This window comes from Geotrypetes seraphini, chromosome 7 (assembly GCF_902459505.1).
Source record: "Geotrypetes seraphini chromosome 7, aGeoSer1.1, whole genome shotgun sequence".
Lineage (NCBI taxonomy): Eukaryota > Metazoa > Chordata > Amphibia > Gymnophiona > Dermophiidae > Geotrypetes > Geotrypetes seraphini.
This window is the reverse complement of record NC_047090.1, coordinates 75,922,926-75,950,560: the sequence shown is the minus strand read 5'-3', so window position 1 is coordinate 75,950,560 and position 27,635 is coordinate 75,922,926. Positions and strand designations below refer to the sequence as shown.

Genomic DNA, 27,635 nt, shown 5'->3' with positions numbered 1-27,635 from the left:
ATTTGATTGACTATCTTCATCACAACACAGTGATAATCTAATACCTTTATACATTTTTTTTTTAAAGGCAAAAAAAAGGATTTACCTTGGAATGATGATCCTTTAACTTCATAAGTATACCTGGGTCATCTTTTTTGGTAGCCATAAGCAACCTGAACATTTGTTCTCTGTATTTGCTCATTATGAGCTCCAAAGCAGACTGATGTTCTTCAAGAGATGTTCGCAATTCTAATTTTAAGAAATAAAATTTTACATCATACATATATCTATGTGAATTTGAAGCAAAAACACAGATGCAATATTGAAAATGTTAACACTTAAATCTTCAAATTTAAATGTATACACCAAATCTCACATACACGATTCAAAAATTAATTTTTTCGACATAGAAGTAGTTGCAGTTTTGTAATACTAGGGTGCAAGACCAAAATTGGAGGTGTTAGAAAGCCTCTGGCAGAGTGAGACACTATCGGAATGAACTACTATGATCTGGGCCACTGTAAGAGAGGAGTAGCCTAACGGTTAGTGCAGTGGTCTGAGAACAAGGGGAACGGGATTCGATTCCCATTGCAACAAATTGTGACTGTGAGCAAATCACTTAACCCTCCTTTGCCCCAGGTACATAAGAACTTGTATCTGCTATAATAAAACTCTTAGCACGCATGCACACTTAAATCTTCGTGCCTCCGTGCACTGTGCTCTGTGATCCGTGTCGTCGCATGTGCAGTAGAGTAGAACTCTGCCTAAAGCAGTTTCAACATTGCCCTCCCTCGGTGACGCTGCGAGGGGGGGGAGTGCGACCGCCCCGGCAGTGCTAAAGATGGACAGTTCAGACAAAAAAGTTCACAGCGCTGGGAGGACAGGGAAAGGTAAAAAAATCCAAACAAACCTGGGAGCAAACTTTCCGCACAAGAGGGTGTAAATGGCACGAGAGCCGGCCACGGATCTCCCCCCCCCATTGGGCCTGGTGGGGCTTCAGAAGAGCTACTGCTGGACAGGGGGAGCAGGAAAGGGGTGCTGCAGGACAGGGGGGACAGACAGACAGAAAGAAATGCCTAAGTCTACAAATCTATTCTAGCACCCGTTAATGTGCTATAAAACTAGTACGAGTTTAATATGTAAACCATGTCGATTGTGACCACAAAACTGATATCAAACCCACCCCCTTTCCTAAGAAGTAAACATATTTAACTTTTTGTTAACTATAACTTTTCATGCATCTACATTTAGTAGATTTATGGAATTTCAAGTTAAATAAAATACATTTTTTTAGCATTATCTTAACCAAGGGTATCAAACAGACACGAAGAGCTGCAAACTGGTCAGTTTTCAGGACATCACTAATGAATATATTTGAGATATGTTTGCATACAGTGGGATGCACCATAGACACCATAGGTTGGACTAGGGTGTCTAGGCCTTCACTTCCAGCCTCAGATCTTCAAATGAAGAACCGGTTCACTTCTTGTTCCTCGCTGTAGCCAACAGATCAAAAGTTGGCCAACCCCATTGACCTAGACATCGAAGCATAATGGACTGGAATGCTGCTGCAAATAACATCCACTGTCCTAGGTCTAAGGTCTGCCTGCTGAGGTAATCGGCTTAGACATTGTCCACTCCTACTACGTGTGCTGAGGAGATCGCCTGTAGGTGTAGCTCTGCCTACTGGAACAATAAGTGGGCTTCCAGGCTTCAATGGCTGGGAGGGTGTAGATGGGTTTTGACAGAGATTTCGGCAGTTGGAACCCAAGCACAGTACCGGGTAGAGCTTTGGATTCTTGCCCAGAAATAGCTAAGAAGAAAAAATTAAAAAAATTTTAATTGAATCAGGTTGGGCAGACTGGATGGACCATTCGGGTCGTTATATGCCGTCATCTACTATGTTACTATTAGTCAGGACTCCTGTCCCTCCTGCACTGGAAATACTCATTCTATACCACTCAGGAATTTGTAGACTTCAATTGTTTCTCCCCTCAGCCATCTCTTTTCCAAGTTGAAGAACCCTAACCTTTTTATCTTTCCTCATATGAGGAGTTCCAGCCCCTTTATCATCTTGGTCGCTCTTCTCCGAGCTTTTTTAAAATTCTGCTATATCTTTTTTGAGATACGACGACAGATTTGAATGCAATACTCAAAGTGAGGTCACACCATTGCATTCCAACATTCTTAATCTTATTTTCCATCCCTTTTCTAATAATTCCTAGCACCTTGTTTGCTTTTTAGCGTCCTGCTGCACACTGGGTGGAAGGTTTCAGCGTATTGTCTACAATGACACTTAGATCTTTTTCTTGGGCACTGAGCCTTAAGATGGACCCTAGCATTTGGTTACTATGATTTGGATTATTCTCCCCAATGTGCATTACTTTGCATTTGTCCACACTAAATTTCAACTGCCATTTAGATGCCCAGTTTCCCCAATTTCTTAAGGGCTGCCTGCAATTTTTCACATTCCGCATGTGTTTTAACAACTTTAAATTTGAAGATGACAATACACTATTCAATCACCTCACTCGTCATTCCAATTTCCAAATCATTTATAAATAGGTTAAAAATCACCAGCCCCAGTACAATTCCCTTTGGCACTCTACTATTTCCCCTTTTCCATCGAGAGAAATGGCCATTTACATAACCCTACTCTCTGTTTTAGGTCTGATAACCAATTCCTAATCCACAACAAAACACTGCCTCTTATTTCACTCTAATCTAATTTTCTCAGGAGCCTCTCATGAGGAACTTTGTCAAAAGCTTTCTGAAAATCTAGATAAACTACATTAACTGGCTCACCTTTATCCACAAGTTTATTCACACCTTCAAAGAAATACAGCAAATTGGTGAGGCAAGACCTCCCCTAGCTGAACCCATACCGACTCTGTCCCATTAAATCATGTTTGTTTACGTGTTCTGTAATTTTATTTTTTTATAATGGTTTCTACTATTTTTCTTTTTTCCTGAAGCTTTGGAATTAAGGTATGGTTGGAATGAGTGAATCTTCCTCAAGGCAAAAAATCTCAACAATCAGAGAAATGCAGAAGGAAAAAGATAGTTATGATTTTATATTGAATGTATTTTATTAAAGTATAAAAAAAAACAATATTCTGTACAATTGTCATTTTATAAATACAAATAATTCAGAGCAAGGATCAACAAAACCTCTGTCTGCCCTCCCCTTCACAAATATCCCCTCTACTATCAAGAAAACTGAACAAGCCAAATTATTACAGAATGCTACACAGAAATATCATGCAACTAGGGCAACTGCCCCCTGGTCAGATAGTGCCCTAAGCCAGCTGGAAGCTAAAGAAGCACTTCCTGGGTTTTGCAGTCCCCAGTTATGTCTAACACCAGCTTTAGCAGGATATATATTTCAAATCTGATATATTCTAATCACAAAATAGAAATAAAATTATTTTTTCTACCTTTTGTCGTCTCTGGTTTCTGCTTTCAATCTTCTTTTCACTCTCTTCCTTCCAGCGTCTGCCCTCTCTGTCTCTTCAATCCAGCATCTGCCCCTTTCATCCACTGTCTGTCCTCTCCCCCTTCCATATAGGATCTGTCTTCTTTCTATGCCCCTCTCCCCTTTCCATCCAGCTTGTACCCCTCTCTCCTTTTTACATGATTCATTCCAGTGTGTGTGGCGCAGTGGTTGGATCTACAGCCTCAGCACCCTGGGGTTGTGGGTTCAAACCCCGCGCTGCTTCTTGTGACCCTGGGCAAGTCACTTAATCCTCCGTAGCTCCAGGTATGTTAGATAGATTGTGAGCCCACCGGGACAGAGAGGGAAGATGCTTGAGTACCTGATTGTAAAAACCGCTTAGATAACCTTGATAGGCGGTATATAAAAATCCTAATCCTAATAATTGCTCTCTTCATTTTTATCTCTTACACCAGATCTATCATCGTTGTCCCTCTCTGCTTATTTTTCTGCTGACCCCTTCCTATCATCAATCTCTCTACTTTCTCATGCCTGTGTCTCCCCTTCCCCTCCTCTAATCTCTCTGCCAGCTTTTTCCTTCCTTTTTTCATTCTCCCTTCCCTCCTCTTGTCCAGCAATAACTCTCTTCCCTTCTTCCCCTCCCAGCAGCATCTCTCCTTCTCCCTCTCCAGTAGCAGCTGTCCCTTTTTTCCCTTGCCCAGCAGCTTCCCAGACTCCTTTCCCTCCTCCCCTCCCAGCAGCATCTCTCCTTCTCCTTCCCTCCAGGTCCAGTAGCAGCTGTCTCTTTTTTTCCCTTGCCCAGCAGCTTCCCAGATTCATTTCCCTCCTCCCCTCCCAGCAGAATCACTCCTTCTCCCTCTCCAGTAGCAGCTGTCCCTTTTTTTCCTTGCCCAGCAGTTTCCCAGATTCCTTTCCCTCCTCCCCTCCCAAAAGCATCTCTCTTTCTCCCTCTCCAGTAGCAGCTGTCCCTTTTTTCCCTTGCCCAGCAGCTTCCCAGATTCCTTTCCCTCCTCCCCTCCCAGCAGCATCTCTCCTTCTCCCTCTCCAGTAGCAGCTGTCCCTTTTTTCCCTTGCCCAGCAGTTTCCCAGATTCCTTTCCCTCCTCCCCTCCCAAAAGCATCTCTCCTTCTTCTCCCTCTCCAGTAGCAGCTGTCCCTTTTTTTCCTTGCCCAGCAGCTTCCCAGATTCCTTTCCCTCCTCCCCTCCCAGAAGCATCTCTTCTTCTCCTTCTCCCTCTCCAGTAGCAGCCCTTTTTTTCCCTTGCCCAGCAGCTTCTGATAGTGGCTTGCTCCTCTCCCAGCAGCTCTTCTTACTTCCCAGCGCAGCGATTCAGGAAGGCAGCCTCAGGTCCTTTGTTGGGTCGCGCCGCCTCTGAGGAAAGAGGAAGTTGCATCATCAGAGGCAGCCGCGACTCAGCAAAAGCCCCGAGGCTGCCTTCGTGAATCGCTGCGCTGGGAAGTAAAGGAGAGCTGCAGAGAGGGGAGAAAGCCACTGTCGGAGGCTCCCCAAGATCTCTCCGGCCCAGCGCAGACTGGAGAGTTGCACGGGGACAGAAATCCCACCCAGAAATCCCACCGGTCCCCGCCAAAGTCCCACCCGTCCCTGTGAGGAATCCCTCCGTCCCCACCCGTCCCCGCGAGAAATCCCCTCCATCCCCGCCCGTCCCTATAAACTTCAGAAAGTTATTTCATTTAATTAAGCTACTGAATTAAAGGCTCTGGTAGAAACCCATTTACAAATAAGCAAAAAGACTTTATTAATTTGGAAATATTAATTGGGAAGAATACATACTTTGGAAACGGGTTTCTACCAGAGCCTCTAATGTGTATAAATTTTTATCAACACAACTAATATGCTACTTTATCCTGAAGCAAAAAAAAAAAAAAAAAGAAATAGAATTCTTTTCCTACCTTTGTTGCCTGGTTTCTGCTTTCCTCATGTTCTCATTCAATTCCTTCCTTCCACTGTCTCTCTTCCTTCTGCGTCTTCCATTTGCTCTGTTACTGTGCCTCTCCCTTTCTCCCCCCTTCCAAATTGGTCTGGCACCCATCTTCTTCCCTCCGCTCCCCCCATAGTCTGGCATCTCTGTCTTCTTCCCTGCCAGCGTCTTCTCCCCACTCTCTCTTCCCCATTTCCTTTCAGCGTCCTTCTCCCCCCCATCTTCCCCATGTCCTGTCAGTGTCCTTCTCCCCCCTCTGTCTTCCACATGTGCTTTCAGTGTCCTTCTCCCCCCTCTGTCTTCCCCATGTCCTTTCAGTGTCCTTCTCCCCCCTCTGTCTTCCCCATGTGCTTTCAGTGTCCTTCTCCCCCCCTCTGTCTTCCCCATGTCCTTTCAGGGTCCTTCTCCCCCCACCCCGTCTTCCCCATGGCCTTTCAGCGTCCTTCTCCCACCCCGCCTTCCCCATGGCCTTTCAGCGTCCTTCTCCACCCCTTTGTCTTCCCCAGTGCTTTCAGCGTCCTTCTCCCCCCTCAGTTTTACCCATTTCCCTTAAGCGTCTTTTCTTCTCCACTCCACCTTTCCTCCCTACCCCTTACCTTTGTGGCGCTTCTTCCCCACCCAACCGACAACAGAACAGGCCCGGTCGGACAAACCTCCCTGCCCTGTAGCCGCGGATCTAAATTACCTTCTTAAAGCTGCTGTAAGAAGGTAATTTAGATTTGCGGCTACAGGGCAGGGAGGTTTGTCGGACCGGGGCTGTTGTCAGTCGGGGAAGCGCCACAAAAGTAAGGGGACCTGGCCGACTGTGCTGCACCTGGGGCGGACCGCCCCCCCTCCCTTGGTACGCCACTCGAGCCGCGAGGCTACTCTTCTTCTCCTTTCCTGCCCTGCCTGCAGCACAGAGCCGAACGGAAGCTTCCCGACGTCAGCGCTGACGTTGGAGGGAGGGAAGGAGGGCTTTGTTTAAGCCCTCCCTCCCCTCCGACTTTAGCGCCGACATGGGAAGACTTCCGTTTGACTCTGTGCTGCAAGCAGAGCAGGTAGGGAGAAGAGCCGCGCGACTGAGTACATCCAGCCCCGCAGGAACCCCGCAACCCTCGGAGGCGTCCCCACAGGATTCCCGTGACCCGAAGGGGGAACCCGCGGGATGCCCGTCGTCCCCGTTCCCGTGCAGCTCTCTAGCGCAGACTTCAGATGTTGATCTTGCTGGCCCTGCGCGGACCGGCAGGAAGTTGAAGTAAGTCAATTTTGCCGGCCCTGCGCTGACCGGCAAAAATTTCCTGCAGACCGGCGGTTGAAGAACTGTGGTCTAGGCCACCAAGGAGCGATCAGAATCATGGTGGCATGATCGTTCTTCAACTTGACCAGAGTCTTGAGAATGAGAATGAATGGAGGGAATGCGTAGAGGAAGAGATTCGTCCATTCCAGAAGAAAAGCATCTGCCTTGAGGCAGTGAGGAGAATATATTCTGGAGCAGAACTGAGGCAGTTTGAAGTTGTGGGGAGTCCCAAAGAGGTCTATTCCCATTGTGAAAAAATGTGATGAAGAGGCGAGGAATGGAGAGTCCATTCGTGAGGTTGCAGAAGATGACTCAAGTTGTCCACCAAGCAATTCTTCACCCCTTGAATGTAGACAGCTTTGAGGAAGGTGTTGTGGCGGATTGCCCAGTCCCAAACCTTCTGAGCTTCTTGACAAAGGGAGGCAGATCCCGTCCCTCCTTGTTTGTTGACATAATGCATGGCGACTTGGTTGTCCGTCCGGATGAGGACTACCTGGTCGGGAAGATGTTGAAAAGCGTTGAGAGCCTTGAAAATCACTTTGAGTTCCAACAGATTTAAAACCAGATAATAATAATAACAACAACAACAACAGCTTATATACCGCAAAGCCGTGAAGTTCTATGCGGTTTACAAAGATTACGCAAAGGTAAAAATTGATTGATTTTAAGAGGGGATGAAGAAAGAGGGTTAATAGAACAGGAAATCCATTTTTGAGGAGAGAGTGATCAATAGAACAAGTTAATCACTATAGAGGGGAGAGAGAAGAGAGGATCAGTTGTCTAGATACTTTAGGAACAGGTGTGTTTTCAGACGTTTCCTAAATTCCTCATAAGTAGTGGTCGAAAGCAATTGTTCTAGGTCTTTACCCCATGATGCTGCTTGGTGCGAGAGAAGATGTTCATGGTGTTTTTTCAGTTTATAACCTCTCACTGGGGGGGAAACGAAGTTGGAATGTGAGCTTCTCTTGTGTCTGTTGGCTGAGAAGACGAAAAGGTCAGTTATATATTTGCACTCTCAAAGACTCTGCTCCTTGTGTGAGGATTCTCGTTGAGGCACTCACAAAGAATCTACTCCTTGCTTTTCGTCCTTGGATGGCAGACCAGACACTCGCAGAGACTCTGCTCCCTGCAAAGAGTGTGTAAGTTCAGACTGGGGCAAAGGAAGCGGCTCAACCTCGCAGGAGTCTGCTGAATGCCCAGGCTGGATAAGAGGAAGCAGTTTGGGTCCCATATTAGTAAGGAACTGAATAAACTACTTCTCTAACATGGTCTGGAAAGAAGCCGGCAAGGATGGATCCGCGTCTGAAACCAGACCACCTGCTTTGGCTGGAGGTTCCTTCGAGGTAGTGTGAGTGTGTTTTGACTTAGGAGTCTTGGACACTTTAATCACCACTAGCGGAACCGACTGCTGAGCTATCTGACCTAAGGAAACAGGGGAAGATACAGCAGATGACGTCGAAGCAAGAGCCGCTACAAACGCGGAAGGTCTGATGAGGCTCGAGGTGGAAGCAGTAGGCGCAGAAGGAGCCTCGATGGAAGTCGAGGCCGAAGACACCTTCGAAGTCGAGGGATCAGTAGGAGACTCCATCTTGAAAAGCTTGTCCACCAGAATGCAACAACGCTTGAAAGCACGAGGCTAAAGTGTTTGGCAAGGTAGACACGAACTAGGATGATGTTTCGGCCCAAGGCACTTGAGGCAGCGTCCATGAGGGTCCATAAGAGAGATCGCGCGCTGACACTTGCTACACCTCTTGAAGCCTGTAGCAGGCCGGGACATAGATGGAAAAATATCCACCGCAAAATCAAAGCCCTCGGGCTGCATCCCGGAAAACGAACGGAAGAAGAAAAATTTTTTTAACTAAAATAAAACAGCGATTCGTGAAGAAAAAAACACAAACCGCGGTTGAGAGAAGGCACAAAGTGAACAAAGTTAAATGCAGAGAGTCAAAGATGGACTTCTCGGCTCCGCGGAAAACTGAGAACTGAGGAGACGCGCCCTATGCTGGGTGGGAAGGCACTCGCGCATGCGCGGTGCGGGCAACTTGAAACTTTGAGTTTCTTCAAGTAAGTCTGCTTGCGAGGCGTCCGCATCCGGGTTCCGTCGATGATGTCGCCCATATGTGAGAATACCTGCCTGCTTGTCCTGGGATAATGATATTTCCACCATTGATCTTAAATTGGCAAAAATTAATGATTGGCTAAACGTGAACATGCTTTCACTAAGCATTTCCAAAACAAGTAGTTTTTTTTCCATGGAAAGAAGGTTTAGAATTAATCACTCCGGTTTCTATTGACAACGTCCCACTGAAATCAACTACTTCTACTAAAATATTAGGTGTCCTTATCGATAACAAACTTTCATTTCGTCCCCAGATTAGTGCATTGATCAAAAACTGTTTCTATAAACTTAGGATGATTAGATCCCTGGTCCCCCTTCTTGATGTAAATTCTCTTACAGTATTAACTCATTCTCTTGTTATATCTAAAATGGATTATTGCAACTCACTATATAAAGAGCTGTGTCTAAAAGATATAAAACGTCTTCAACTCATACAAAATACTGCTGTCAAAATTATTTCAGGTTCCAGAAAATTTGATCACGTCACCCCTTTATTACAAAAAGCTCATTGGTTACCTGTCTTACAGCGGATCACCTACAAAATTGCACTTTTGACTTTTAACATTGAACAGACCAATACTCCTGCATTTCTAGACAGATTATTAATTCCGTATTACCCTCCCAGAACCTTAAGATCTGCCTCAAAACATTCCCTCAATGTTCCATCCTTAAAGATAATTGGTACTCATCGTACTCTCTTTTTTCCAGTCACTGCCCCATTAATCTGGAATTTTCTCCCCCTATTCCTCAGAGCCAAACAAAACTTGCAGAGAATAGCCTAAAATGCTTGCTTCTTAAAAAGATGCCTTTAACTGATCTTACTTACTTTTTCATGAATTAAATCATTTCCCTTCCCTATTGTACTTTCCTTGCACTTCTTAAAACCGGCTTGCGGGGGCATGAAGGGAAAAACAGCCTCCGCAAAATCAAACCCCGAGGCCTGTATAATGGCAACAGGCCCCGCCGGGGCAAAGACGAAAAAAGGTTAAAAAAATAAAGGTTTTTTTTTTTTTTTTGATAAATCAAAGAAAAAGAAACCCGAAGGTAAAATGAAAAGAAAATGGAAAAAATTTCGCGAGCGGGAAGGCAAAAAAGTGAGTTCAATGGCCGTTGAAAAACACACGCGTCTTCTTCGCTCCGCGGAAACGAAGAAACTGGGGACCACGCACTCCTCCGTCGGGCGGGAAAGCACTCGCGCACGCGTGGTGCGGCCAACTAGAACTTTCTAGTTAAAAAGGTCCGTACCGAGGGCTCCGTCGGTGACGTCACCCATGAGTAAAGAATATGCTGCCTGCTTGTCCTGGGATAATGCTTGCTTCTTAAAAAGATGCCTTTAACTGATCTTACTTACTTTTTCATGAATTAAATCATTTCCCTTCCCTATTGTACTTTCCTTATTTGTTTTCTTTTTAAAAAAAAAAAAAATTGTGGTTCTCCCATTTTTTACCCAATGTTTTCATGTTACTAGTATGTTTGTAATGTTTGTTCATGTTTATTATCTAAAATGTTTGTTCCCCAGCTATTTTAAATTATTATGTGCAACGCTTTGTACCTTTGGATAAGCGTTTAATCAAAATTTAAATAAAACTATGAAACATTAGCCAGGCTGCCTCCCGCAGTCTAAATAGGGCCATTACGTACACTTTATATCCATTCTAGGGAGAGCTGTACATCAAAAAGAAATCACTCATTTCAGTACATGCTATCTTCTACAACTGTTTCCCAGAACTTTGGTAGTCCACTCAAATAAGGTGTGGGCCATAGTTCTGATTTTAGTTTATGCCATTTAGCTAACTGTACCTTCATGAACAATTTATCTACAAAGTGAACATAGACTTTGCCTGTGTACTTTTTACAGAAAAAGTAAAGTAATGAAACTTGAAAATATTGAAACAAGCAATGATTGAGCAGGTCCCATCTCTGTTTAACCTGTTGGAATGAAAGGAACCTTCTTTGTTCTGATTCTGCAAGCTGTCCTATATAAAGCGACAGCCTTTGTCCTTTCATCTCTGAATCATGCCTCCGTGACCTACTATAGAATTGGGGTTGTTCTTTATTTTTATAGAATATACCCATTTTTCCCCACCTAGTTTGGAACCCATGCCATTCCTAAGGAATAAAAAAAAAAAACATTCTGTTTAGAATAAAAATGAAGTGCATTAAAAAAATGAGAAGAGAGGCGCACAGTCTAACCAAAGAAATTCGGGTGCATACTTGTAGGTCCCTGAGCATTGTGTATCGACACATCTTTTCTAGTTTGTCTGTCTTGACTAGATTATAAGCTCTTTTGAACAGGGATTCTCTCTTCTATGTTTTGATATACAGTGCTGTGTATGTCTAGTGGTAGCATTTCATCGATCCACCTAACCAAAGTAGCCACACTGTACAACTGCATATTGGGAAGCTGCCCCCCCCACCCCCAATGTTGATTCTTTGTTAGCTTTATATAAAACTTATTTATGCCTGCTTGGCTCTCCATTATGAAGCTTCATCTTTCCTGGTAATTCAAAATTTTACCATTTGTAAAGAGTACAACAGTTCTGGAAGCATAATCATTTTAACTACTAGGGCTACCCTGCTCAATAGAGAAGACAGTGTTATTTTAGTCTTATGTGTACACTGCATATTTGTCCATTCCTTGTTCTCATCTATTACAGAAATGTTTTCCACAGTTTCTAATGTGCAGTTGGAGTGCACCTCTATGCAGATCTGTCTTGTTTAATTTTGTTAATGTTTGTTGGAGTCGGAAAATACAATGCAATGCCTCATTTCATTAAAAAAAAAAAACACAGCCTTTCACAGCTCAAACTCTATTCATCCTATATTGCAGAATAAGTTGAGACTGAGGTGTGCTATGTGCTAGTAATATGTGCTACTGTTAACACGTGTTATTTTACTGCTAATGTGCTATCTTACCACAGGTCCAATTTGACCTACTTATTAATAACTGTGGTTCACAGTCAAATAACACATCTTTAATAGTAGTTCATATTAATAAACACACCTCTGAAAGCATCAAAAATCTAATGGAAGAACCATTTCTTTTATCAAACATATTTTATGGTAACATAATCAACATTATATCTACTACAATCTCCTATACAAAGGCTAACTTTAGATCAAGAAGATCTTTACTTAGTAATATCAGGAATAAAGACTACAGGTCTCAAGTGCCCACGGTCAGTTACCAGAACTAATCTTGGTTAATTGGCCCTTCGTGTGGACTATCAATGATCTGAATCTTTCCCTTTTATTCGTACATTTTTCATGTTTATTTTATTGCTGTTTAAATCACTGTTTTGTTACTGTTGTTCTTTATATTCAATAGTGCTGTATAATATTGCTATATAATACTTAGCTCGGGTGTTATGTATCGCCCGGCTTGCTCCATGTGACGGAGGGTCTCCATTTCGCTCTCGTATAGTACTGAGAGCTTCTTCAGGACTGAGCGTTGTATTATGCTAAGGACTGAGCTAAGTATTATATAGCAATATTATACAGCACTATCGAATATAAAGAATAGTAACAAAATAGTGGTTTAAACAGCAATAAAATAAACATGAAAAATTTACGAATAAAAGGGAAAGACTCAGATCAATAATAGTCCACACGAAGGGCCAATTAACCAAGATTAATTCTGGTAACTGACCGTGGGCACTTGAGACCTGTTTCTTTATTCCTGATATTACTAAGTAAAGATCTTCTTGATCTAAAGTGAGCCTTTGTATAGGAGATTGTAGTAGATATACTAGAAGAAACGATTGGAAACATAATCAACATTATGACATATGTTCACCTTTGTTTTCTTGTTGCAGTTCCCGAATTTGCCTATTTTCTTGCTGAATACCTAAAACCAGTGTGGACCTAGGTCGATGTCTTGCCACTTCATTTAGCTCTTGAATTTCTTCTTGGTACTGAAATGAAATAAAATTATAACAATTCATTTATATACCGCAACTACCTTGCAGTTCAGTGCCAAGGTGACTATGATTTGAATAAGGACTGCTAACCTTCCATTTCTACTGCCTTGCAAAAATTTTTTGCTTTAAGTACAACCCATAAAAAGTGGACATCACCACAAATATTCCACATTGGTGAAGGATAAAAAAAAGTTCATGAAATGACATTAACCTCCCCTTTTACAAAACCAACGTGAAATCAAATCATAGAAGAAAACTGAGTGGTGGGTGGACATCCCAGCTTTCCATCCCCTCCACCATAGAAAATCAGCTTGAGCAAAGAGATCAGTCACAAGTACAGCCATTTTGAAAAAGATACGTCGAGGTTAAGTTTCTCCCAGCAAAGTGACAGAGTTGTAGCGGACAGAAGCCCCCCTAAGCCCACCCATCACAAACCCATTCTTACCCCCTAACACTATAATCGTGAGTGTTAGCCCTTCCCCTATCCTATACCCCCCTACCTAACATCCTTCTAGAATACCTCTAGTGGTGAGGATCATTCCCCCATTCCCTACAGCAGATCAATAAAGCTTCACAGCTCCCAGAAAAAAACAGCACTAAGTCCCACTCAAATAAAGCTGAAGGGGACCAAAGGCAAAAATCTAGTAAACTCATCTACTTTATACAAGTAGCAGTCCCCCTAGAATATACCAACTCCCATAAGTAGAGTTGAACAAAAGGAAATAAAAATGAAAAAAAAAAAAAAAAAAAAAAGAGGGGCAAATTTCCCGGTCATTTAGCAATTAGAAACCACTTGCAATTTCAGGTAAAATCTCTGGGAGTCAATCAACTTTAAGTAAACATTCCAAAATTAGAAAAATACATGCTCCTAAAAAAAGCAAATAAATAATAAGAAAACCCCAAAAAAACTTTTCTTGCTCTGATCTTGCGATGCACAAGCACATCACTAGGAACAGTGTGCCTTGTATAATGGTAATACATATAAGAACCCCAAAGGGAACTGTATGCCCTATGTCAAAGCCTCAGGTTCACAGCACTGTGGTCACTAGAGGTCAGCAGCAATCAAGAATTAGACATTGGAGCTAAGTTATCCTTGGCAGCTGCAGGTGTGTCAAACCAACGAACCTGACCATTGTCAGTAACTCTCAGTTTGGCTGGGTATAAGAGAACAAACTTAATTTTCCGTTGAAAAAGCTGTGAACAAATTGGTGAGAACTCCTGCTTCTGTGCCACACTCTTCACTGAATAATCCTGAAAGCTTAGAAAGTTTTTCCCTACAGGAAAAGTTTAGTTTAATAGCTGCAAAATTACCACTCGAGGTCACTGGCTAGTCTTAATTCCCATCCGATGCGCCGTTTCTATCTGAAAAGGTCCATCTGAGGCAGGTAGATTCAAAAAACGGGAAAACAAATCTTCCAAAAAACTGCCCAGATCGGAGTCAAGGATCAATTCGAGGATACCGATGAGTCGTAGGTTATTCACCTGGAACAGTTTTCAAGGTCTTCTAAGCACTCCTCAATTTTTCCAGACGTGCTCCTCTTGGCCCCAGGTGAAATCATGTATCATATCCTCCGTGTTGGATAAGCAGACTTGAAAAGCGCCCTCCATTCTAAGATTTTCCATGTGATGGTCGACTGCCTCTAATTTAATCAAATAGCTTCTGAAATTTAGTGTCCCAAGAAGTTTCCAATAACACTGCCACTTCTTTAGATACCTCCTAAGTCCACACCGAGCCTACTGAAGGCTCTGTGGTTGACGCAGCCTCTGCCATCTTGGGCTCCGGCACTCACAATTATTTCTGTCTTTCTTTGGCAACGTGGAGGCCATGCTATAAATTAGAGAATGACACGGGGAAAAAATTTGTCCCCATCACTGCCCCGTCCCCGGCCGACTATCCTCTGCACCTCCTTGTCACCGCCATTCCCTTTACCGCCCCGTCACCGTCATCCCTTTCACCGCCCCGTCACCGCCACTGCCATCCCATTCACCGCCCCGTCACCGTCACCGCAGCATGCATAAAAGCCTCAAACAGGTATGATTTTATATACTTATATTTATTAACGTATAAAGGAAACATTCTTTACAAATTTACAACTTAGTTAACTATACAAAAACAAAACACAACCTGTACTTTTAATTGTCCTTATTTTTTAACCCGTGGATGAACAACAAATCATCCACAATCTCTGGATTCAGTCTAGTTCCTTTCTTCCACAGTCCTTCCTGCAATAGAGAATGCCCTCTCTGAAGATGTGCTAGTAGCTGGAATGCACACCCCTAACTCCCATCCCCATCATAATAGTAAATAGTACTAATTGTAATGCAATTTCTTCCTTTCATTTTTCATGTACACTACTGTATATAATATTAATTCATTATGGTAACCACAAAATTAAAAGAAACACAAAGCACACTGTAAGCAGAGAAAATATTAATTAATATTTGTTTCATTTTTCAAAGAGGTCAAGACAGATGACTAAAATATGCAATGTCACTTCAGAAACAACTATAGAAAAATAGACAAATATAATGCAAAATATAGATAACTGATATAAATTCTCAAAACTGACACATTTTGATCACTAAATTGAAAATAGTCATTTTTCATACAATTTTTCTATCACTAATCTTCCCCACCCCATATATATTCTGCAGGTTTTCAAAGAGGTCAAGGCAGATGATTTTATGCAATGTCACCTCAGGAACAACTATACAAAAATAGACAAATATACCCCCTCCTCTTTTACTAAATCGCAATAGCGGTTTTTAGCGCAGGGAGATGCGCTGAATGCCCTGCACTGCTTTCGATGCTCATAGGCTCCCTGCGCTAAAAACAGCTATTGCGATTTAGTAAAAGGGGGCCATCGTGCAAAATATAGACAGCAGATATAAATTCTCAAAACAGACACATTTTGATCACTAAACTGAAAATAAAATCATTTCTCCCACAAGTGGACATGCTTAGTTACGTCAGCTCTATGGCTGCTTTAACTGTAAGGTGCCTGAATCTAAGGCTATATGCTATCATTCTGTAATGGAACCTGGGAGCCCATTCACTGCTATAGAATAGGCGTTCCCTGTACAGTTTCAGGGTGCCTACGAGGAAGAACCCACTTTGAGAATTGCCCCTTATTTTTTTTAAGGATTATAAAAACAGAAGCAATAATGTGAAAAACAAAACCCAGCCTTAAAACAGGCTGAATTAATTTGTGAACCATTATTTAAAGGATACTCAGAAAAAATATTGTTTTCCCTTAACTTAAATGAAATAAACATATTCCTATCCATCATTTGACTATAGCTAAGGGCAAAAGAACCTCGTAGAGCTGCAGTGAAATAGAAAAGTGATTATCCCAGGACAAGCAGGCATGATATTCTCACATGTGGGTGACGTCATCTACGGAGCCCCGATGCGGAAGCATTTTCAAGCAAACTTGATTGAAGATTTAAGTTTGCTCTGCTGCTCCACGCATGCGTGCCTTCCTGCTCCACTAGGGGGCGCATCCCCTCGTGGTCTCCAGTTCAAAATTTTCCGCTGAGCCTAGAAGTCGTGTTTTTTCAGGCTCTGCCCCAACTGCCTTCTAGCACCACGAATTTCTTGTTTTTCATCGTTTAAGTCGCTGTGCACAAAAATTTTTTCTTCTTCAACTTGATTCCTGCTTCGTTTGACCGACCCGGAGGCTTCCGGGTCCCCGTGGCCGCGTGGCTACTCGAGCCGCGGCCACTTTCGATTCTATGTCCCAGCCTATGACCGGCTTTAAAAAGTGCACCCGGTGCGAGCGGCTTCTTTCCATCACAGACCCGCATCGCCGGTGCATCCTCTGCCTGGGGGCCGCTCATCCAACCGACTCCTGTCCCCAGTGCGCTACTTTCCAGAACCGGGCCCTCCGTCGAAGGAAAGCCCGCATGGCGGATCTTTTCGCCCCAGACCAACCTTCTACCTCGGCCTCGAGGTCGGCCCCGGCCTTGACCTCGGCCCCGACTACCTCGGCATCGCCTCGAGACTCGACTCCGAAGTCCTCGGGACAACAGAAAGCCTCGGCTCCGGGTAAGTCCCCTCTTCAGGTTCTGTACCAGCGAAGAAACCAACCTCGGGGACACCGGCGACGCATGGCGGAAGCCCCATGCTTACAGCCCCGACGAAGCCCTCCAAGCCTTCGGGCCGTGCCTCCACCACACGGGAATACTCTGATACGAGGTCGCCCCCGGTGGAGTGCACCGAGGCAGGTGACATGCCTTCAATGCTGTCCGTGCCCGTCTTCCAGGACTTACTCCGAGCAATGATCTCGTCGGAGCTGTCCGCTGCAATGGCCCATCTACAACCGGCCTCTGCCTCGACCTCGACCCCGCATGTGCCAGACCAGCCTGAGCCTCGAGTCGAGCCACCTCGGGGAAAAGTGCGCAAACTTCGCCGCATCTCATCCTCCTCGGACTCCTCGCCGAGGCACCCGAGGCGCTCTCCCTCCACAGACCGCCACAGGGCAAAACGTCGGGCTAAACCAACAGAAACCTCGAACCGCCGTACCTCTAAGAAGGCCCGGGGTTCCCCCACTCTACGAGGCCGTTCACCTACACCTCGTACGGGACCGCTGAAGGTGGCAGAGTTATCACTCTCCAACCCACGCATCCTCCGAACTCCCCCTCGGACCGGGGCCCCGATCCGAGGTTTCGGGCTTTCACCAAGGGAATCCGGGTCGAGGTCACCGATTCGACATCGATCGGTACCCTGAACCCCGGCATCGTCTCCGAGAGGCTCCTCGAGACGTCGGAGATCCACGACCCCGGAACGCTTTCACAGTACTTCCCCGGTCTCAGAGCTGGGATCGGAACAGGAACCTCGCTACTCGAGGGAAGCCTCCCCTTCCTTCTCCACCCGACGGAGGTCTCGTTCACCGACCCCCCACGGGGCCTCGGGAACATCCCGACCATCCTTCTCACGCTTTGTCCAGGACATGGGCCACGCTTTGAATTTAGACCTCCAGTCCGACTCCAGATACTCTAAAGAGTACCTAGCGGAACTGGATATGCCATCACTACCCAGAGAGTCCCTTCGCTTACCGCCTAACCCGATACTCCAACAGGCTCTCTTCAGGAACCTGGAGACCCCCTATATGGTCACAGCCGTGCCCTCCAAAATGGAGGCCAAGTACCGTACAGTACCCTTTCCGGGATTTGAACAACCACAGCTCTCCCACCAGTCGCTGTTAGTAGAATCCTCCTTAAAAAAGGCTCACCCCTCCCGGGTCTCAGCGGCGGTCCCCCCAGGCCGAGAAGGCCGAACCCTAGACAAGTTCGGCAGGAGACTATATCAAAATGCGATGATGGCCTCTAGGGTGCAAAGCTATACTTTCACCTTCACATCCTACCTCAAACACCTCATTGGACTACTGAGAGCCTTTGAGACTGACCTACCGGCCTCCCGCCAAGGAGTCTTTAGCCTACTTTTGGAATCCCTCTCCAACCTACGCCTCCATTTATTCCACGCGGCCTACGATGGCTTCGAACTCTCCTCCAGAGAGGCAGCTTTTGCTATCGCCATGTGCCGACTAGCTTGGCTACGCCTGGTCGACATGGACCCCAACTTACAGGACCGGTTGGCTAACCTCCCCTGCATGGGAAAAGAACTGTTCGATGACACTATCGAGGCGGCTACAAAACGCCTCTCCGAACACGAACGCTCGTTTGCCTCCCTTGTCCGACAAAAGCCCAAACCGCCCGCGTCCAGGCCGTATAGGGACCCTCCGCGCCGCTACCCACAAAAATCCACTCCTGCCTTCTCGCGGCCTCACCCAGGCGTCCGCAAGCCCACCACCGGGCCATGCCCAAGTCCCAACCGCCTGCGACTACCAAACCATCCTCGTCCTTTTGACGGGATACGCGGAAGGGGGCGGGCCCCCTCCGCCATAGTCCCAGGCCTCCTTCCCATCGGGGGTCGCCTCAAAGCCTTTTACCCTCGCTGGGAACAAGTCACGTCGGACGCATGGGTCCTTGGCGTGATCTCATCAGGATACTCTCTCAACTTTCGGGCCATTCCTCCAGACAACCCCCCAAGGAATTGCCCACCCAACCGGACACAGCTACCCCTGCTCCTATCCGAGGCTCGAGACCTGCTTCGCCACAGGGCAGTGGAGGAGGTTCCCCCCGACCAACGGGGGAAGGGCTTCTACTCCCGTTACTTCCTGGTACCGAAAAAAACGGGAGACCTACGCCCAATACTAGACTTGAGACGCCTCAACAAATTCCTAGTACGGGAAAAATTTCGGATGCTTTCCCTACCGACCCTCTACCCCCTGATCGACGAGGGCGACTGGCTCTGCTCCCTCGATCTGAAGGAGGCGTACACACATGTCCCAGTACACCCTGCTCACCGCAAGTTCTTGCGTTTTCAGGTGGGGGACTGGCACCTACAATACCGAGTCCTCCCCTTCAGCCTAGCATCATCACCTCGGGTCTTCACCAAGTGCCTTGTGGTGGTCGCAGCAACCTTACGTTCCCAGGGCCTCCAGGTATTCCCCTACCTGGACGACTGGCTGATCAAAGCCCCGTCCAGGGAAGGGGTTATCTCAGCGACCCAACAGACTGTTACCTACCTACAAAGTCTGGGGTTCGAAATAAACTTCCCAAAATCCCAACTACGCCCCTCGCAGTCCCTACAGTTCATAGGGGCCACGTTGGATACGGTTCGCCTCCGTTCCTTCCTCCCCCCTCCGCGCCTAGAGGCGTTAGTAAGTCTGAGTCGAAGGATCTCTCTGCTGACCTCGGTATCAGCTCGACAGATGGTGACTCTCCTAGGGCACATGGCCTCCACCGTCCATGTCACACCCTTCGCCCGCCTCCATCTGAGAATCCCTCAATGGACCCTGGCCTCTCAATGGCGTCAAGACTGGGACCCGATCGACCGTCCCGTGACAGTGACTCCTTTCTTGCAGAGATCGCTCCGCTGGTGGGCCGACTCTTCAAATCTTTCCAAAGGTTTACTCTTCCTCGCCCCTCATCATAGCAAGGTACTCACCACGGACTCGTCAGAGTACGCTTGGGGAGCCCATCTGGACGGCCTACGCACGCAGGGGATGTGGTCAGCGGTAGACCGCCGCTGTCACATCGACGTGCTAGAGCTCCGGGCCATCTATCTCGCAGCTGTAGCCTTTCAACACCTGCTCCACGACCGGGTTGTCCTCATCCGAACCGACAACCAGGTAGCAATGTACTATGTAAACAAACAAGGAGGAACAGGGTCTTGGTCCCTCTGTCGGGAAGCCCTGCGCCTCTGGAAATGGGCAATCTCCAACAACACCTTCCTTCGAGCGGTGTACATACAAGGAGAACAAAACTGCCTGGTGGACAGACTCAGCCGCCTCCTCCAGCCACATGAGTGGTCACTGCACTCTCAAACCCTACGACAGGTGTTCAAACAGTGGGGGACACCTCAAATAGATCTGTTTGCATCCCCCCACAATCACAAACTGCCTCTCTTCTGCTCCCGGATGTACTCCCCGGAACGGCTCGAGGCCGACGCCTTCCTCCTAGACTGGGAGGGAAGGTTCCTGTACGCGTTTCCGCCGTTTCCTCTGATCCTGCGGACGCTTGTCCACCTGAAAACAGTACAAGCCACCCTGATCCTGATTGCTCATCGCTGGCCACGCCAGCCTTGGTTTTCCCTTCTACTTCAACTCAGTGTCAGAGATCCACTGCCTCTGCCTCTGTTTCCCTCTCTACTGTCACAAGGTCAGGGTTCGCTGTTACATCCCAATCTTCAATCTCTTCATCTGAATGCTTGGTTTCTTTCCCCCTGACTGCTCTCCCCATGTCTCAATCAGTCAAGGAGATATTGGAGGCCTCTAGAAAGACCTCGACGAGAACCTGCTACTCCCAAAAGTGGACCAGATTCTCAACCTGGTGCTCCGCCCACAGCCAGGACCCGGTGTCGGTCCCCGTCCCTCTGGTCCTTGACTATTTACTTCAATTATCTCATTCCGGCCTAAAGACCAACTCCATTCGAGTACACCTCAGTGCAATTGCGGCCTTTCATCAGCCCCTCGCTCCATCCCTTAGTCTCTCGCTTCATGAAGGGTCTTCTGAATGTCCACCCTCCTCTCAAACCCCCTCCGGAGGTTTGGGACCTTAACGTGGTTCTGGCTCAACTAATGAAACCTCCATTTGAGCCCCTAGACAAATGCCATCCAAAATTCCTCACTTGGAAGGTAATTTTCCTGCTCGCGCTCACTTCCGCCCGACGGGTTAGTGAGTTACAAGCTCTGGTAGCGGACCCACCCTTCACGGTATTCCATCACGACAAGGTGGTACTCCGCACCCATCCAAAGTTCTTGCCTAAAGTAGTGTCTGATTTTCACCTCAATCAGTCCATTGTCTTGCCTGTATTTTTTCCCAAGCCCCACTCTCACCCCGGAGAGGTGGCGCTCCATACTCTTGACTGTAAGAGAGCGTTGGCCTTCTACCTCCAATGCACTCAGTCACACCGGAAAGTCCCACAATTGTTTTTGTCCTTCGACCCAAACCGGTTAGGTCACCCAGTCTCCAAGCGCACCTTGTCCAACTGGTTGGCCGATTGCATCTCCTTCTGCTACGCTCAGGCTGGTCTCACACTGCATGGTCGAGTAACGGGACACAAGGTCCGAGTGATGGCAGCCTCCGTAGCGTTCCTCAGGTCCACACCTATTGAGGAAATCTGCAAGTCTGCCACGTGGTCTTCGGTTCATACTTTCACCTCCCACTACTGTCTGGACTCACTGTCCAGGAGTGATGGCCGGTTCGGCCAATCGGTTTTGCGAAATCTATTTGCTTAAATTGCCAACTTCCCTCCATCCCTTTTCAGTTAGCTTGGAGGTCACCCACATGTGAGAATATCATGCCTGCTTGTCCTGGGATAAAGCACAGTTACTTACCGTAACAGGTGTTATCCAGGGACAGCAGGCATATATTCTCACAACCCGCCCACCTCCCCGAGGTTGGCTTCTTTGCTAGTTAAGTGAACTGGAGACCACGAGGGGATGCGCCCCCTAGTGGAGCAGGAAGGCACACATGCGTGGAGCAGCAGAGCAAACTTAAATCTTCAATCAAGTTAGCTTGAAAATGCTTCCGCATCGGGGCTCCGTAGATGACGTCACCCACATGTGAGAATATATGCCTGCTGTCCCTGGATAACACCTGTTACGGTAAGTAACTGTGCTTTTTGTTTTACTGTAATCTCTGCATTAAGTAGATTTGCACACCCCAAGCTCCTTAAATCCTGATGCACTTCTAGGTTTTCCTGTATCAGACTTTGCAAGATTAATAAATGGAGCATTCTTCTGCCTGCCAGTTAAAGTATGAAAAAAAAAAAAAAGCCTATAAAGTTCAAATCACAGCTTGACTAAACTTGAACTTTTTTGATTTCATTCTTCCTGGCTGACCACAATAAGCACCAAGGTTGCTTGGATCGGAGCTTTAAAAAGAGCAAGCAGAATCAGGTCCGATGTCCGTGCGTTTTTTTTTCCTCAAATGGTATACCACTACACTTGCTGCTTTTACTTGCTTCGGGCCTTCCTCGTTGCCGGATCCTGCCTACTTTCTGTTTCCGCGAAGGCAGGACCCGGCAGCAGCGAGGAAGGCCCGAAGCAAGTAAAAGCAGCAAGTTGTAAGCTTCCCTCCGGGGCTCTATTGTGTGCGTGCTGGCTTCCCTTCTCTTCCCTCCGAAACCAGAAGTAGCGTCCCGGGGGGGGGGGGAGAGAAGGGAAGCCGGCACGCACACGATAGAGCCCCGGAGTGAAGCTTACAACTTGCTGCTTTTACTTGCTTCGGGCCTTCCTCACTGCCGGGTCCTGCCTTCGCGGAAACAGAAAGTAGGCAGGATCCGGCAACAAGGAAGGCCCGAAGCAAGTAAAAGCAGCAAGTTGTAAGCTTCCCTCCGGGGTCCTATTGTGTGCGTGCTGGCTTCCCTTCTCTTCCCTCCGAAACCAGAAGTAGCGTCCCGGGGGGGGGGGGGAGAGAGAAGGGAAGCCGGCACGCACACGATAGAGCCCCGGAGGGAAGCTTACAACTTGCTGCTTTTACTTGCTTTGGGCCTTCCTCGCTGCCGGGTCCTGCTTTCGTGGAAACAGAAAGTAGGCAGGATCCGGCAACGAGGAAGGACCGAAGCAAGTAAAAGCATGCTGGCAAAAAAAAAAAAAAAGGCAGGCGTCAAACAAAATTTTCGGCGGCGAGTCAGCCCGGGAAGGAGCAGGATTAGCTGGGCGGTCATCTAAATCAGCCGGGGAGAACACTTACTTGTACCTGATGAAGTTTTCAGGCTTTCAGCTCCTCCCAGTGAAATGAGTGAAAAGTGAATCCAATCGAGCAAAAAGAACTGACCAATGAAGAGCCTGTATATTAGGGGGCGGAGTCAATGCGGCAACGTACAAGTCGGGTAGAGAGTTGGAGGAGACAGACCACATGGCGGAGACAAACATGGCCGCCGGAAAAAATCTGACACCCGGTCCCGAACCAAAGACACACGGTGAAGACAAGGTAAATAGTGGTACATAGAAGGGGGTATATTTGCCTGCGGGGACAAATCTTTTCACCGTTTTTGCGGGCGGTGAAAACTTTTGTCCCCGTGTCTGCGGCGATTTGGCTATGGAGTCTCCATAACCCGCAGCCACGCTGCGGCTCCCTGCGGGGATCGCTCCCCGTGTCATTCTCTACTATAAATACCACTGCTCCCAGAAGGTGCCCCATGAAACAGCATACCAGGAGATCCACAAATAGCTGCGGGCAGGCTGTAAAGAAGCAAGTTAGTTGAAGAGGAATGGGGAAAGACCAGGGAGCTACCCTCCTGCTCATCTGTGCAGCACCACCAGAAGTCTTTTTTTCTTTTGTAATTTTTCTTTAAAACCCAGCATAATACCGGAAGACTGGAGGGTGATCAACGTGATGCCAATTTTTAAAAAGGGTTCTAGAGGTGTATCCGGGAAATTATAGACCGGTAAGTCTGATGTTGGTGCCAGGCAAAGAAGTACAAAATAACAGAACATATACATAAGCATGGATTAATGAGAAAAAGTCAACTTGGATTTAGTCAAAGGATATGTCTCACCAATCTATTGCATTTTTTTGAAGGGGAGAATGAACATGTAGTGGTGAGCCGGTTGATATTGTATATTTTGATTTTCAAAAGGCGTTTGACAAAGTACCTCAAGAAAAACTTCTGAGGAAATTAGAAAGTCATTGCATAGGAGGTAATGTCCTATTATGGATTAAGAACTGGTTGAAAGACAGAAACAGAGTAGGATTAAATGGTAAGGGGAAATAGTGGTGTTCCCCAAGGGTCTGTGCAGGGATCTCTGCTTTTTAACATAGTAACATATAATATAGTAAATGAAGGCAGATAAAGACCTGAACGGTCCATCCAGTGTGCCCATTAGTTATACCCATTACAAATACATGATTAAATCAACTTGTCTTTTCTTTGATATTTCTGAATCATAGATCATAGACTATATAAAGTCCACCTGGTATTGTCTAGGTTCCAAAAGCTGAAGTTGCCGTCCAAGCTCACTCCAGCCTATCCAACCATCCTGTTTGCAGGATATCTACCATAAGGTATGGCCAGTAACATCTTCAAGTTCCAAATTAGTAGAGTTCCCATTGCTGACCTCCCCATCAATGATCTAGAGATGGGAATAACAAATGAGAATTAAATTTGCTGATAAGAACATAAGAATTGCTGCTGCTGGATCAGACCAGTGGACCATCCTGCCCAGAAGTCCGCTCACGCGGCGGCCTCCAAGTCAAAGACCAGTGCTCTAAATGAGTCCAGCCTCACCTACGTATGTCCCAGTTTAGCAGGAACTTGTCCAACTTAGTCTTGAAACCCTGGAGGGTGTTTTCCCCTACAACATAGGGGAAGAGCATTCCAGCTGATGACACAAAGTTGTTCAAAGTTGTTAAATCGCAAGAGGACTATGAAAAATTGCATGAGGACCTTGTAATAATGAGTGACTGAGCATCAAAATGGCAGATGACATTTAATGTGAGCAAGTGCAACGTGATGCATGTGGGAAAGAGGAACCTGAACTATAACTACCCTGTTTCCCCGATGATAAGGCAGGGCCATCAAATAAGACAGCCCCCCCTTTTTAGAAAAAAATGTAAAATAAGGCACCCCCCCGCATATAAGCCACCAACCGATACCTGCACTTACCCAAATCGGGTGGTACAGTGGGTGACTCCGTGTGGTCCCTCCGTCTACCGTATTTGCCTCCATGGCTGCGTGCCACGCCTCGTCATGAAGTGAAGAGGAGGAAGTGACAGGACTGCAGCGCGCGCACGTGACTCCGCGCAAGGAAACACAGGCAGCTTCCCTCATCCCTCCCTAACGGAGACTGCAGGAGTTTGTTCACAGCCAGAACATCCAAAAGTGAGACACGCAGACAGGTTTCTTTTGCTGTGAGCAATACCACTTACTGTATATAAAGCCTGTTTAAAATGCATACGGTATATAAACAATGGTTTCACATTGTCAAGTCCCCTCTGATGCTGCACTACAGAATAATCTCTTTACTGTGTTTCCCTGATGGAGAACATTGGGGACATTAAATGGTACAATATATGGTATGATGGATAAAGCTGGCCATACACGGTACGATTTTTCAGCCGACCGATTCTTCAGCCGTCAAATAAGACAGCCCCCCCTTTTTAGAAAAAAATGTAAATAAGGCATCCCCCCGAAAATAAGCCCTAGAGCATATTTTGGCCTTCCAAAAAAAATAAGACAGTGTCTTACCATCGGGGAAACAGGGTAGGTGAAGCAGGGATTCATGTTGGGAGACACTGCCCAGGAAAAGGATCTAGGTGTCATCATTGAGAAAACATTGAAATCCTCGGCTAAGATAACAAATAAAATGTTAAGAATTATCAGGAAAGGAATTGAAAACAAAAATAAAAATGTTATAATGCCCTTGTATCACTCCATGGCTGCACCTCAAACTGTGTACAAATCTGTTCAAAAAGAAATATAGCAGAATTAGAAAAGGTACAGAGAAGAGATATGAAAATGATAAAAAGGACGGGACAACTTCCCTATGAGAAAAGGCTAAAGCAGCAAAGGCTCTTCAGCTTGGAGAAAGTTCAGCAGTGATAATGATAGAGGCCTATAAAATACTGGAAAGTGGAGTAGAAAGGGTAAATGTGAATCGCAGGTTAACTCTTTCAAAAAATACTAGGACTAGGGGCCATGCGATGAAGCTACTAAGTAGTAGATTTAAAACAAACCACAGAAAATATTTCTTTACACGTGTAATTAAACTCTGTAATTTCTTGCTGTAGAATGTGGTAAAATCAGTTAGCTTAGGAAGGTTTAAAAAAAAGTTTGGATAATTTCCTAAAAGAGAAGTCCATAGGCCATTATTGAGATGGCTTGGTGAAATTCACTGCTTATTCCTAGGATAAGCAGCAAAAAAAATCTGATCTACTTAGAATCTGGTTAGGTACTTGGGACCTGGGTTGGCCACTGTTGGAAACAGGATATTGGGCTTGATGGACCTCCAGTTTGTCCCAGTATGACAATTCTTATGGTCTTACAAAATCAACTATGATGACCAACCTGTTTCATTGCTTCCACTCGTTTGTTGAGAGCTGTAGTCTGTTCAATAAGAGCTTCTGCAGCATTGTCATGCTCTCTCAGTCTTTCCACCAATGCTTTAGCATCAGCAAGTACATTCTCAATTGTACAACTCATTTCTATGAAAATAAAATGAAACTTGTGGTTATGGAGATTGTCACGGGATTATTGCTTATAGCAGAATATGTTATAAGACATCAGGTCACTGCTAAAACATTGTGTTTGTCAGGAATGCAATTATGAGCATAATTCGGTAAAGCAAGCGGTAGTTGATGTAGTTCACTTGAATGCATGGACCCAGACTAGCAAACAAGGTACTATATCAAACTCACAATTAAACTAACCTTGAATAATGTGCACTAAGGAAATATTAGGCTCTTACCTTGATAATCTTCTTTCCAGTATAAAGAGATGTGTCTTGACAAGTGGGTTTCTTCCCTTCACCCGCAAAGATTGCAGAAGGAATCATCTATATTTTTCAATTCCAAAACAATGGATAATCCCTAAGGAGAATTAACAAGGAGGGTACGGGGAACTCCCTGACAAATCAAGTCTTTTCTGCTCTGCAACAATAACATTGAATCAAACAAATTAGACATGTAGCCTAAACAAGGTGGAACCAAAAAAGCCACCTACCTGACTACAGCCAGCACTAACATCTATGCAACTCCTATAGTCCCCCTAAAGTTTTGTCTATGAAAGTGTGCCATGTTGAAAAGAATCTCCAGGTACTCCAGAGATTGGATTGGGTTCAGGTGACTCTTCCAGAAATTGATAATCCATCCCAGGTCCTGCAGGAGCTGGACAACTTGTGCCACTGCCTGGTGACCTTCAGCTTTGAATAGTGTCCTGATCAGCCAATTGTCCAAGTCTGGATGAATCTGAATCCCTGTTTTGCACAAGTATGCTGCAGCTGAAGCTAAGAAGGGAAGGTGCAAAGCACTGTTAACCCGAAACGGAGTGCTGAAAACTGTAAATATGCCTCTCTAGTACATGGAACCTGAGGAATTCTCTTGTGTTCAAGGAAAATGAGAAAATGTAAGTAAGCCTCTGTCAAATCCAGCAAGGCTAGGAATTCCCCCGGCGTCACCAAGGTTATGACTAAACACATGGTCTCCATTTGGAATCTGGGCACCTTTAGTGCCACATTGACAAACTTCAGATCCAGGATGGGCCTCCAATCATCTGAGTCTTTCTTGGTCACACTAAAGTATAGAGTATCTGCCTAAGCCCGATTCTGCATATAAAGTGTACAGCAACTGGACCAATATACTGTGGCTAATATTTACAAGCACATGGTTAACGGCTGTAAAAGGGCCTAGCATCCCTACAACCTGAGCCAAGTTTC

At 45.9% G+C, this 27,635-nt stretch overlaps 1 protein-coding gene across 1 annotated transcript in view; it reads right to left on the bottom strand.

The window, feature by feature from the left end:
• Positions 1 to 27,635, bottom strand: part of FGFR1OP2 (FGFR1 oncogene partner 2) — a 51,099-nt gene that overhangs the window by 12,736 nt on the left and 10,728 nt on the right. Inside the window, exons 2-4 of the mRNA XM_033951173.1 lie at positions 26,270 to 26,406; positions 12,567 to 12,684; positions 86 to 228 (exon numbers count right to left, since the gene is read on the bottom strand). Of these exons, the coding sequence (XP_033807064.1) occupies positions 86 to 228; positions 12,567 to 12,684; positions 26,270 to 26,404 (396 nt within the window). The 5' untranslated portion in view covers positions 26,405 to 26,406. The remainder of the gene's footprint in view (positions 1 to 85; positions 229 to 12,566; positions 12,685 to 26,269; positions 26,407 to 27,635) is intronic.